The sequence below is a fragment of the Taudactylus pleione genome, unplaced genomic scaffold (assembly GCF_031769625.1).
Source record: "Taudactylus pleione unplaced genomic scaffold, aTauple2 ptg000061l, whole genome shotgun sequence".
Classification (NCBI taxonomy): Eukaryota; Metazoa; Chordata; class Amphibia; order Anura; family Myobatrachidae; genus Taudactylus; species Taudactylus pleione.
In genome coordinates, this window is record NW_028284463.1 from 2,996,471 (window position 1) to 3,010,475 (window position 14,005).

The following is a 14,005-nucleotide window of genomic DNA, read 5'->3' on the forward strand; positions in this document are numbered from 1 at the left end:
GAGTGAAAATATGTCAGTGTTTGTTTTCAGTCCATTTGCACAGTTCTGATCCTTTAGGTGGTGACGGATGAAATGCCAGTTTTGACAGCTGTGATATTCATCATTAAATAATCCTAGTAACAGGTGTAGAGATTAAAGGGTCTATGTAATAAGTCTTGGAGAGAGATAAAGTGGACAGATATAAAGTACCAACCAATCATCTCCTTACTGTCACTTTACAGGCTGTGTTTGAAAAATAACAGGAGCTGATTGGTTGGTACTTTATCTCCATCCACTTTATCTCTCTCCAAGGCTTATTACATTGGTCCCTAAGTGCTTATATTCACTTTAGAGTAGTATATATTGTGATGACTTGGAGTAATAACTTGGAGATGGGTGTTAGCGGTGCAGTTTTTATATGCAGAGTTAGAGTCCACACATAGCTTTTATGTTTATAAACAAAAGAAAAGTGCTTTACTGTCAGCAGACTATAGAAAGAAAATAACAAATTCCTATCCCTCATTCAGGACACTGGCTTACTTATTTGCCTCTGACTATCCTTGGGCAGCTAGAGTGCAAATAAAGTCTCTGCCTGCTTCTCTGCAGGTCTATTGCCAGCTCTAGCCTGACTTGGCTGCCACAGCTACACAAAACACAGCACATTATTGGCAACCTTCCCTGTCTCTTACAAGTATAGGCACTAGCTTCCTTAGCCTGCAGCTTAGTTGCTTAAATGTCCTTCAATGTACAGTCTGAGATTTAATGTCCTCCCTGCTTCCTGCAGGTCTGGATTTAGGCCACCTGACCCCCAATGGCCTCCAGGCACACTGGGTTCTGTAGCTGCTAGTCCTCCTTGGACAGATTCCACATGTGGCCTGACTGTAGTGCTGCCTCATTAGCCTTCACCTGAGCTCTGTCCACAAGGCAGTATTTAGGTGAGCTAACACCTGTTTTTTTTCTTGTGTGGGCAGATCCCTCCAACCCTACACAGAATCCATGGCTCACTATCACCATCTTTGCTGATACTGCCACATATCCCCCTCCCCAGCATAAAACCCCTGGGTTCAGTGACATGGGACATGTCAAGCAAAATGCATCAAGCAATGTATATTAGTCTGAACATCACAGTATATAAAAAAATATATTCAGTATTAAATCAACTGGCTCTAATGAACAGAGCTAAGCACAGCAAGTAAAGAATGGATGTTATGCAGTTATCCAATTAAAGATCAGCAGACAATCCTAATAAAAAAAACATTATCTTGATCCATGAGGGTCCGTGCATGCTTTTGTGGGGAAATAACTAGAAAAAGTGTTCCGCAATATCGGTATGGATGGTCAAACCTCTAATATTCCTCCCTCATTCATAACAGGGCATTGTATCCATTTGTTTAAAATTTCTTAAATCATTATCCTGTTGGATATTGGGCCATAATTAACAATTTGTTTCCTCTATCGTTTATGCACAGTACTAATAAATCTTGTACTGCATGTCCTTTTTATTGGACTTCCATAATGTCTCCTGTCAATGTATACTATACTTTCCTCCTTGCAGCCTGTAGATTAGATTCAGAGTATCCACATTCTCTGAATTTCATCAAAGACCTGTTTGCATTTCACTCTCTTAACTTGTGATTCTTTTGATCCTTAAATATTGGGAGAATGGAAGTCCCCTTTTTGCAGCAAGCAGATGATGGCTACTTGTCAGTACTGTAGTAGGGTATTCTTGTCAGTTACTTTAGTCTAAATAGTGGTTATGATTTTATTGTCAAGGATAGATATGGATACATCCAAAAAGGATACACATTCATGGCTTGCTGTGTAAGTAAATTAGATCATACAATTGATTGATTAATTTGTTCTATCAGGGTACAAAGTTCTTAATATCTCCCCTTCCATAGCAACAGCATGTCATCTATGTACCTTGTATAGAATAAAATCTTCTCAATGTAAAACATATATGCATATTTGTCTAAATAATAAAGGTAGTCAACTATGCTGTTCTGCAGGTTGTGTGTCTCTCCTGAGGTAACATACAGTGCATCCGGAAAGTATTCACAGCGCGTCACTTTTTGCACATTTTGTTATTTTACTGCCTTATTCCAAAATGGAATAAATTCATTTTTCTCCTCAGAATTCTACACACAATACCCCATAATGACAACCTGTAAAATGTTTTTTTTTTTAGATTTTTCCAAATGTTATAAAAAAAACAAAACTAAGAAATCACATGTACATAAATATTTACAGCCTTTGCCATAAAGCTCAAAATTGAGCTCAGGTGCATCCTGTTTCCACTGATGATCATTGAGATGTTCCTACAGCTTAATTGGAGTCCACCTGTGGTAAATTCAGTTGATTGGACATGATTTAGAAAGGCACACACCTGTCTATATAAGGTCCCACCCTTCACAGTGCATGTCTGAGCACAAACCAAGCATGAAGTCCAAGGAATTGTCTATAGACCTCCGAGACAGGATTGTCTTGAGGCACAAATCTGGGAAAGTCCCAATGAGCACAGTGGCCTCCATCATCCATAAATGGAAGAAGTTTGGAACCACTAGGACTCTATCTAGAGTTGGCCGTCCGTCTAAACTGAGCAATCGGAGGAGAAGGGCCCTAGTCAGGGAGGTGACCAAGAACCCGATGGTAACTCTGTCAGAGCTAGAGCATTCCTCTGTGGAGAGAGGAGAACCTTCCAGACGGACAACCATCTCTACAGCAATCCACCAATCAGGCCTGTGTGGTAGAATGGCCAGACAGAAGCCACTCCTTAGTAAAAACCACATGGCAGCCCTTCTGGAGTTTGCCAAAATGCACCTGAAGGACTCTCAGACCATGAGAAACAAAATTCTCTGATCTGATGAGACAAAGATTGAACTCTTTGGCATGAATGCCAGGTGTTATGTTTGGAGGAAACCAGGGACCGCTCATCACCTGGCCATTACCATCCCTATAGTGAAGCATGTTGGTGGCAGCATCATGCTGTGGGGATGTTTTTCAGTGGCAGGAACTGGGAGACTAGTCAGGGTAGAGTGAAAGATGAATGCAGCAGAGACATCCTGGATGAAAACCTACCTGCTCTAGAGCACTCTTAACCTCAGACTGGGGCAACGGTTCATCTTTCAGCAGGACAACGAGCCTAAGCACACAGCCAAGATATCAAAAGAGTGGCTTCAGGAAAACTCTGTGAATGTTCTTGAGTGGCTCAGCCAGAGCCCAGACTTGAATCCGATTGAACATCTCAGGAGAGATATGAAAACCTGATGGAGCTTGAGAGATGCTGCAAAGAGGAATGAGTGAAACTGCCCAAAGATAGGTGTGCCAAGCTTGTGGCATCATATTCAAAAAGACTTGCTGCCAAAGGTGCATCAACAAAGTATTGAGCAAAGGTTGTGAATACTTATGTACATTTGATTTCTTAGTTGTTTTTTTTATTAAATTTGCAAAAATCTCAAAAAAACTTTTTACATGTTGTCATTATGGGGTATTGTGTGTAGAATTTTGAGGAGAAAAATTAATGTATTCTCTTTTGGAATAAGGCTGTAACATAACAAAATGTGGAAAAAGTGACATTCTGTGAATACTTTCCGGATGCACTGTAAGTGATCCTCACTGCCTGGCTCTGTGTATAGCTAAAGAATTGCTTATAATACAGTTTAGAGTGTCTTGTCACTAGATTATATAAAGGTACAGTATGTAGATATCAGCTGGTCACTGCAGTAAATATGGCCGAGGAACGTACTGTGGCTTGAACTATCCTGCACACTATGAAGCCAGTAGGTCATACAAGCAGTGAGCTGGTAGTGTGGGGATACAGTATAAGACTGTGAATGGTGGGCATTTACACAACTGTCTGGATGTTTTCTCTAGGTCTCCTGCAGAAACTTGTAGTTTTTTAATGGTAAATTTATTAAGAATCATGTTGGTCTAAATGTGGCTGTACGGGAGTGTTAAGTCATTTTTTAAACACGGGTATTTACTATTGCAAAATATTAACCGTATCTTTAGAGTCAATCAAGGGCAAAATCACTTTTAAAATGCAGCCAGAAATACAAATAGAAATGAATAAACCATTGTGATTCACAGTTATAATACAACGAAGGAGGTAGGTGAGTATTTTTTTTCTTTTTATAGATAACCCATTGGATTTCTACACGGAGAAGGGGACGAACATCTGGCAGAAGGTAAGTATGTGAGATTGTGGTATGTGTATAATAAAATTGTAAAATCTACAGTGTGTGTGAGTCTTGTGGTTTTTTAATTATTTTTTTACAATGGGAGTAAGAGTGCTGGCCGCCTACTAGCACTTGTAGTTCCACAAGTGCAAAAGGGCAGGCACAGTGAAACTTGTAGTTCCACTGTAAAAAACAATAGTTTAATTCTATTTTCAACGCTATTATCCCCACACCCTGCCCTCGGCTTCATCTTAAACCTTGGGTATACGGGAGAGTGGGGGACCCATTTATTGATTGGGTCCCCACCTCCCTTGAGATCCTTTGACTTTGACTTGCTTAGGGTTAAAATGTTTTGGTTGGGGATACCGGTGAAAGGATCTCCTGGCTGTGCCATTACACCCTGGACAGATTTGAGCCTGATGCTGGTTTTAAAAATAGGGGGATCGCTACGCAATTTTTCCCCCTATTTTTAAAACCAGGACTGGCTAAGCAGTCCAGTGCTGGTTCCTAAAACATGCGGGAACCCTACACGTTTTTCACCGTATTTTTAGGAAACAGGACTGGCTGAGGCGCCATCGCTGGTTATGCTTTTTGGGCGGGGACTATATATCTTTTTTTTAAATTAACCCTTTATTCACAATAAAAACACAAAAGCAGCCTTCACATATCTCACTGATATGTGCAGACTGCTTGTTCAGGAGGGAAACATGGGAAGTAAACATGGGGAATAAACACAGGCAGTAACGATCAAATACACCATCGGAAAAAACGATCCTGACAAACACGGGAGCTAGGTAAATAACAAATTTTAATTAAAAAATTCCCTTTTTGATCATTCCTACCTGTGTTTAAAAACAAATCAAATCAGGACCAACACAAATCTTAGTAAATGTAACCCCTAGAGGGGAAATCACCTCCCTTCTGCCAGCTGCTCCCCCTTCAAATGGTCTAATTCTGCCACCCATTGTCTGCCTTCAGAGAGGGAGATTCTTCCTTTCCCTCACATAGGGCCTGTCACAAGTACAGGTCTCACTGCTGGGAAGCTCAGTTACTGTTGCCCTGACAGACAGTGCTGCTGCCTCTCAGTCTGCCTGCCGATTTCCTCACAGAGGCAGGAAGGATCCTATGCTCCCTCTGATTGCAGTGTAGCTGCCTCTGTTCACTCACTCACAGCATTGGCTAATGATCAGGGAATGCAACTTTTATATTCTCACCCTGGATATGGAAACTTTATTCATACCAAAACCATGCATCACTCACTGTCCTCTGCAGTCTCCTTGCTCTGGCCAAGACACAGAAGGGTCCCCCTATGCTACCAGCAATGGAGGTACTTTTGTATGAGCACCTGGACTCAATAAGGGACACACAAGTTAACTCTGTACTGCCATTGGGTAACACAGACTAGTGAAAGTAAGGCAAACAAGTTAACAGTCAGTTACCACCATGGCTATTATGCTATATTGCATTCAAAAGTTTCTGTAATATAAACAGTGCCATAATATAGGCTCCTGGTGGATAGGGCAGCCATACAGGAGCCCCCCACACTGCCACATTGTCCTGATCTTGCCCACTCTGCACCAGTGGTGGATCCAGGGACAGGGGGAGGGAGATCAGGCCAACACCTCCCCCTGTAACACTTTTCACCAGGTCACAATTGCTGGCCACTATATAGCAGCACAGCACTGCTGAGTGGCACACCAGGCAGGGAGAGACTAGAGACTGCTGCTGTTCAGTGGCAGCAGACTTCCTCCTCAGCCTTCACACACTGCTGTGTTCTGGGCTGGGGAGTGACTGGTGAGGCTGTTGCTGCTGAGTAGTGGTAGTCTTTACTCTCTTTCCATCTGATGTGCCACACTCTGACGGTCTGCTGCACTGATGTATAGTGGCCAGTGGTAGTGAGCAGGAGAAAAGTAGTATGGGGAGGATTTCCGTGGTTGCCCCCCTACAAACACTGGATTTTCCACTACTCTGCACCATCCCAAGTCAGCTCCCAGCATCATCACAATGTTTTTGGTCATGTTTGCTGCCAGTTCACAGCAGGAGTCAGTGACATGTAGTATTACACTATGACTCTGATGGTCAGTGGAGAGTGCATGGTACAGAGATAAAGTAAGGGCCATAGGGCCAGATTCAATTAGATGCAAAAAGACGTAATCTGTGAAAAAGTTTCACCTATTGCCGCTTGCGGAATTTACCTTAGCGGAAACTCAATGCAATGTAATAGGCAAAAAAGTTTCTCCAAATAATAGAAAGTGAAAAGAAGTGCAAATGTGGCGAAATTACCCAGAACCCTTGGGACAGCCTCCAAAGAACAAATCTAGCAAAGAAAATACAAAAAAACCTAAGAACACCCCAAAAGAGTATTTTCATTTTTGGGGCAAAAAAGTAAAAAGTTGGGGGACAGGCATAAAAACTAGTGAAATAGACTTCTTGGGGGTCTGTAAAAAAAGGGTCATGTGCTTTTAGGATTGCAGGTGCATGTCGCAGGTGCGTTTTTGATGTTTTTTAAAAGTTCACCTTAGAGACATAAAAATATATTAGCACCCATTTTCAAGTACCCCAAATTTGACTGGACAACTTATTTTCACCAAAAAATACTGCTTTATGCCATTCTTCACCACTTATGCAAAGACACTAATAAGACGCAATTTAAACTACTTAACTACCCAAACACTTTTATTAGGGTATAAGCAGTGGTCAAAGTGGGGCGGTATATGGAGGTATGACATACCACCACTTCCCGGCCCCACTTAATTTTAGATGCAGAGGAGAATGTACCAGCGCTGGGATCTAGTATGGCATCCCAGCACAGGAACAGCAGCGGCAATGTGTAGAGATGTGTCCCGCAAGGGACACATCTCGACTGGGGCAGCAGAGGTACTGGCATGTAGCCGGGACACATTACCAGGTCCCGGTTGCACTAGAAGCACCATGCACTGGGCGGCTGCCAGCCAATCACGAGGCTCGCGGCCACCAGCCAATCATGAGGCTCGCGGCCGCCAGCCAATCACGAAGCTCGCGGCCACCAGCCAATCGCCGGGCTCGTGGCCGCCAGGCAATGAAAAGCTGCTAAATGACAGCTTCTCATTGGCATGCATCGACGCCAGCAGCAACAAAGAACCGAGGCTCCCGGTGGCTCCATTCCAGCAGCACAGGTCAGAGGGAATTAGAGAAAGGGGAGGGTGTGAGAGAGGGGCAGACAGAGGGAGGCAGGCAGTTAGTATTGTAGGGGGTGAAAGAGAAGGAATCAGTAAGTGAGAAGGGCAGGGTGTGAGAGAGGGGAGCAGGCAGGGAGAAGTGTGTGAGGGGGAGGGGGGTGAGAAGTACAATGGGTTGATATGGAAGCAGGGGTCCAAAGGGGGGGAAGATTCAATCTCCATACCCCCACCTCTAAATTCCCACTTTGAGCACTGGGTATAAGTACACATCTACATTTATTCCCTATTTTACTGCATGTTTTTGGGGGTACAGTCTGATTTCCCAATTCTGACAGTACTTTTTGCCTGTTCCACATTCGCCGCTTTCCGTTTTCACCTGTTTAGGAATTGAATAGGGCGAAAAACAGGAAAGTTTTCACCTCTGAAGGAGGCGGAAAGTCGGACAGGCAAAACTTTTCATTATTTTCGAAGACAGGCCATAGTGGTGGGGGTGGCTGCACTGTGGGGCATCAATTTTTTTTGGAGGAGGCCCCACAACCTACTTTACCTGGCATAATCCAGCTCTGAGTAAAATTCTAGCAGGTAAAAATGAGTGACTTGATCTACCCATGAAAACATTTCTAAAACTACCCAAAGCTACAGTACTTCCAAGGCAGAAAATAAATCTGATTGGTTACTACAGTTTACAGAACATTTTGCATACTTACTTGAGCTCAGTTTAAATCAATGTCCACACTTTGCGGCATATGCAGAGTTACTTGTAGGTCCATATTGTACAGGGATTTTGCATATTTCTAGCAAGAGGTATAGGCTCCGTAGCTGAGCACATCATGGCATCTACAGGTGATTCACAATTATATGCAACTTACTCACATCTCATCTTCAGGGTTGTCTTAACAGCAGTGTGGGCCCTGGGGAAAGTAATACACTGGGGCCCAATAAAATAATAAATTAAAATAAAATCAAAGCCTCCTGCATGCCCATCAGACCTCTCACACATGCAGAGAGACTGGTCTGAAGCCAGCGGATTAAGTGAAACTGGGACTGAGGTGAGTACTCATCACCAGGGGGGGATGGGGTGGGAGAGGTTAGATCAGAATACAGTGCACCGGCGGCTGGCTTATAATAATATCACAAATTTACCAACTGGCCACAGCTGCAGGGGGGTGGGTTGGTGGGCCCCTACAAGCTTTGGGCCCTTGGGCAACTGCCCAACAAGCCCAATGGGAGAGATGGCCCTGCTCATCTTGCAGCTAAATGAGTGTACCTGGGTGGTTATGGGGCATTAGCACATAGGTTACGTTTAGTGAGGGTGTGTCAGAGTTGTGTAGAGAGCTTGTACAAGTGCGCCTTGATAATGATGATGGTGATGGTTAGGGACAGTGCGGCAGCATACATGCGTGCAACTCAGCTTGCAGAATACACACATTTAGTACCATGCAGACAATACAGGAACAAATCCAGCTTGCATGTAATTCTGTATTATCCCTGTATTCTATGTAAAATACAGTAGATGGTGCAATAAAATAATTGCTGTATCATAGGTGTTCAGTTAGTAACTAATGTCAATCTGTTTTTGGAAATAAAATCTATATAAAAAAAAACATAATAGTTTTTTTTTATCTTTACTAGGATTCTATGAAGATCTGATATTGCAGCCTTTTCTACTAGTTCACAATATAAACCTTTCATTTTTACTGTGTTTCTCTTGTTATATCTGACTGGGCTGCTTGTGAATTCTGCTATAATTACAGTCATGTATGTTGATAAACACTTACACACCCCAATGTATCTATTTCTCTGTAATTTGTCTTTAGTAGATCTTTGTTACACCACAGTCACGGTCCCTAAGCTGCTGTACATGTTACTGTCTGGGAATTACACAGTGTCCTACATACAGTGCTTTAGCCAGATGTATTTTTATTTGGCAACTGCCAGCACAGAAGATGTCATTTTATTCACAATGGCCTATGACCGGTATGTTGCTATATGTAAACCTTTACATTATCACCGAATCTTCAACAGGAAACATTGTGTGCAACTCACAGCTGCTATATGGTTATCTGGTTGTTTAAATTCTTTACTAGTCACTTTGTTAGCCTCCAAGTTAAGTTTCTGTTATTCATACATAATCCACCAATTCTACTGCGATGCTAAATATCTCATGAAAATCTCCTGCAAAAATACAGAAATGTTTTTTATTGTGATTTATGTGGAAGTGTTTGTATTTGGTTTTTGTCCATTCTTAATCAGTTTGATGTCTTATATAAAAATAATTAGCACCATCCTGAAGATTAAATCCAGAGATGGCAGAAGAAAAGCCTTCTCCACCTGCTCATCCCACCTCACAGTCCTCACCATATTTTATGGGACAGCTACATCAGTGTACTTAATGCCATCATCAGCCCACTACAGAGTGCTGGAGATGATCTTCACTGTCCTGTATTCTGCAGTTACACCCATGTTAAATCCACTAATATACAGTATACTGATTAAAGATGTAAAGAGAGCACTAAAGAGATCTTTCATATAAGAATGCAATAAATAATTCTAAAATGTTCAGTAAATATTAAAATACACAACTGAATAGGCTGGTGCTATGTAAATAAAAAAAACAAATGTTACTAAATGTTATGTTTGAAATATTAAAATATTATTTTTTGTCAAATTTAGGGCTATCTAAAAGTTCTTTAAATATCTTCTAGAAAAATATGATGGCAAACAATTATTTAGTTGAACAGGCAATGCAAAGCAAGTCCTAGATATGTCTATGTCTATGGGGCAGATTCAATTAGCCATGGGTTGTCTCATGAGCAGCCCTGAGACTAGAGATGTGCACAGATCCCCATGTTTTGGTTTTGGCAAAACTACCCTCAAATGTTTTGGTTCAGATTTGGTTTTGGAGTTCTTTAAAACATTATTAAAACAGCTAAATTCATTTAATTGCAAAGACCCCCATGTTTTGGTTTTGGATCTGGGATTTATCTTTGTGTATTGGTTTTGGATCTGGGATTCATCTTTGTGTTTTTGTTTTGGAGTTTTAATTAACAGAGCATGACAGAGGCAAATTTACACATTTTTGTATATCTCCGTCTGATTCTGAGTTGGACACATCTTTGTTGGATCTTCCTTTGCATGAAATTGGTGTTTTGGGGCAGGAATGGGGGTGATAACAATGCACTCACAATGAACTGTTCTGTCTTGTGGGGTATCATGGAAATATTGTGGGTATATTATGGGTATGTAGCTAGAGTTCCATATAATTATTGGATATGAAAATGTGATATCCAGCAATTTTCAGAAGCCAGCGCAATTCCTGTGAGATAGTGATCTACACTTATAATAAAGTTGTATTGGTTGTATCTGTACATAGAATTTTTTTAGAGAAATGTTCTCCTTGGGACTGTGTATGTACTATGGATGAAAAAACATTTTTTTCAGAATTTTTGTTTGTCTTCCTTTCTGTCTGTTCATTATGGCATCACACAAAAACTACAGGATGAATTTGGATTGTGTTTTCAATATTGTATAGCTTAGTCACCTAGAAAGAAACTGAGGTATGTATTATCTCAATGAGACATCAGGGAGAGGAACAACAAAGGAAAATCCAGACACTTGACACTCGGCGCTTGCAGTGTGCAGGCTCCTCAAGCCAAAAATGACTAGATGCAAATAATTTTCTTTCAAAGTGCCACCCTCATCCTGAGAGTCACTAGCATCATAACTTTCGGACCTTGGCTTTATGTCAACAGACCATATACTGGCACTGCCACCCTCAGATTTCAGACTCTCATGTCCATGTAAGATACCTGAATCTTTGCTCCATTGATCTGCAGACTTTATTTCACAGCTTTGATGGCTATCTGCCACTTCATTAAGGCATAGAGTTCTTGAATTTTCTTGTGCATCCACTTTTTGGGACAAAAATATGATGAACAACTTCCAAATGTTCCACCAGCACAGGTTGAAGTTCACTTTCCACAGAGGTCTTTATTTTCAACTTCTGTTTAGCTGGACTACTTGCTTCCAGCTTTATAATGTGAGACAACTCCACTTCCCCACAGACACATTCAGCAGCACTGCAAGTTCCATCCTGCTTGCATGAAGGCATTGTTTCACATACTGTCAGATTTAACTTTTTTTAAGGTTCTGCTTTCCATAGAAAAATGGTGTGATTGGGTCACATTCACTCTAAATACATGGCAACAAGAGAGTCTCATCCTTTGAAGCCATCACTATCTCTGTAGACTTCTGTACATCCTGTACCTTTGCCTCACAGGTTATGCGATCACCATCTTTATACGTCAGTACTTTATCATCAACTTCAGACAGAGTTTTGCAATCTAGACCTGTGTCCCTTTTGGAGGAATTCACACCCTCAGCTATCACTGTAAGTTGAAAGACAATGCATGGAATCTCATCCACTTTTATAATACAGTCTTTTAGGGAGTTTCCCAACTTTGATACTCTGGTCGCATCTTGGACACTGTGACATTTAATGAGGACATCTTCATTGTCAAATTGCAGCTGACAAACATCATTATTTTAGAACATCTCACTTTGTTCAAGCATCTCACTGCTTGTCCACTGCTCATCATACAAGAAACTCAGCAGTTGTAGCATATCACTCAGCATGCCAGCCTTTTCAGGATCAAGCTGTATCAATTGTTGCTTGTGTTTGTATACTTCTGTCACACTGAGTTCAGTGGAGACATCAGATGCCATTTTGGGTCCTGAATTCAATCAAAGAGTGCCATTCAGCTTCTCCTGCTTTCCTGTTTATCCCACTACCATGTGGAATATTTTTCAGAGCTGCAGACAGCTGCTCTTCTAGCTGGGCAATTTTCACCATAGTGCCTTCCAATTTGCTCTCTGACTGCAGAAGATTGCTCTCCACAACTTCTAACTCAACAAATCTCAACTTTGTATAGCTATTTGAGACTCTGCCACATTTAATTCAGATTGAAACTCCAGTTCTTTGGTATTTGGTATTTCTCTCCATTTGAAATCTTTGCAACTGGTCCTGTGTACTTAGCAGACACTTCTCAAGGTATGTTCTTGCAACTTCTAAGCTATGCCATGGGCAAGGTTAAGCTCTTTCTCCAAAGCTTCAATGTGCTCTACTATGTCTTGCAGCTTTTCCTCCAGAAATAAATTTCTTTCTGTCAGACCATCTGAAACTGCTCTGGCTACAGCTAAATTGGATTGGAGAGTTTGTACTTGCTCCTTATAGCTGACTTCAAGACATACAATCTCCATCTCTTTTTCTTCACAAAACTTTTCAACCAGATAACTTTTCTCCCATTCATAATCTTTAAGCTTTACTTGTGTGGACACAATGAAAGAGTTTTTTTCTTTAAATCGGAGTCAGATATGCCACTTTCATTTGCGTGCACTCTGCGTCTCTCTGATGTCTCTGGACACATTCTTTCAATCCCTCCACTTCATAATAAAGGACTACACATTTTTGATTCAATTCAACAATGTCTTGCTTCAATACATCATTCTTTGCTAGCAGCACATCATTCTCATAGTTTGCAATACATTTGAATGCTTCAGCCTCCTCAAGGTGTTCAGACACAACAGCTAATTTGAGGTCTGTCTCTTTAATAGCTCTACATTTTTTTATTTTTTCCTGCTCAAATGCAATTTTCAAAGAGGGCAATTCACTCCATAATTTCTTTTCAGATTGCTCATGCAAATTTCTCTCTTCAGCCAACTGTTCCATTAAGTCATCAATCTGCTTACACATTCTCTCTGGACAGACCTAGTAAAATACACTGACCACGCCCACTGTCCATTTTATTCTACTTTTTAAATGCCACTTTGTATGGAATAACACTTTTTACCCCATAATTTAAATAAAGTAGTATCATATAAAGAGTCAAATATCTGTAGACCACTTTCTTTGTGGGCTTTCAGCTTTTCCCTCTGTTGCTTGTTGGCATCTTGCTGAGCTGCTGTAGCCTGCAGCAAGGCCTTCACCATGTCATCCATGTTGTCTCATGGAAAAAGAGTGAAGCAGAATTTGAATTGCCTAATAATCACATGATGACACCATCATGGGGAACATGGGACATTAGTATTTTCAACCACAACAAATTGGGTGTATGTCAGTTTAATTTTTTTATGTTTTTTTAACACTGTTATTTTTAACTTGCAACACTTGGCTTTCAAATTTATAAACTTCACAACTAACACAGAAACTGCTTTGGTTGTCACTTGCACCAATGCAGTGACCAGCATATAACAAGTCTCTTTCTGTTTAATTGCAAAAGAAAAAGTCCAGGACACAGAATAGCACACCTTGAAATTAATGAGCAGATCCTCAGTCCTAAGCATTCAGCAGAATAAACCACTTTTTCTTGCAGGTTTTCAACATTAGAGATTACACACATTTCTCTTCACAGACACAGTAAATACTGCATAACTCCAATAAATTTGCACACCTTTAAACCATGTTTTGCAGACATGCAGACCACTTTTCAGTTACATGTAGAAGACAATATTTCAACAGGCTTTTTGGATTTTCTCCACTCACCAGCTCCATTGGCTTTCTAGAATAGTCCAGTTATGCCTTGCAGTAAGCATCCATATTTCTGCATTTTCTGCAGCATAGCTCTTTACTGGCATTCTCCAGCCTATTGTGATGTTGTGGGGTAATTAGCTGGTATATGGGTGTCAGTGGTG

At 41.1% G+C, this 14,005-nt stretch overlaps 1 protein-coding gene across 1 annotated transcript; it reads left to right on the top strand.

The window, feature by feature from the left end:
* The first annotated feature begins 9,071 nt into the window (after positions 1-9,071).
* LOC148534964 (olfactory receptor 1-like) lies at positions 9,072-9,848 on the top strand. The gene has a single exon (XM_088464845.1). The coding sequence runs from the start codon at positions 9,072-9,074 to the stop codon at positions 9,846-9,848; it is 777 nt and encodes a 258-aa protein (XP_088320971.1).
* Positions 9,849-14,005: the final 4,157 nt, after the last annotated feature.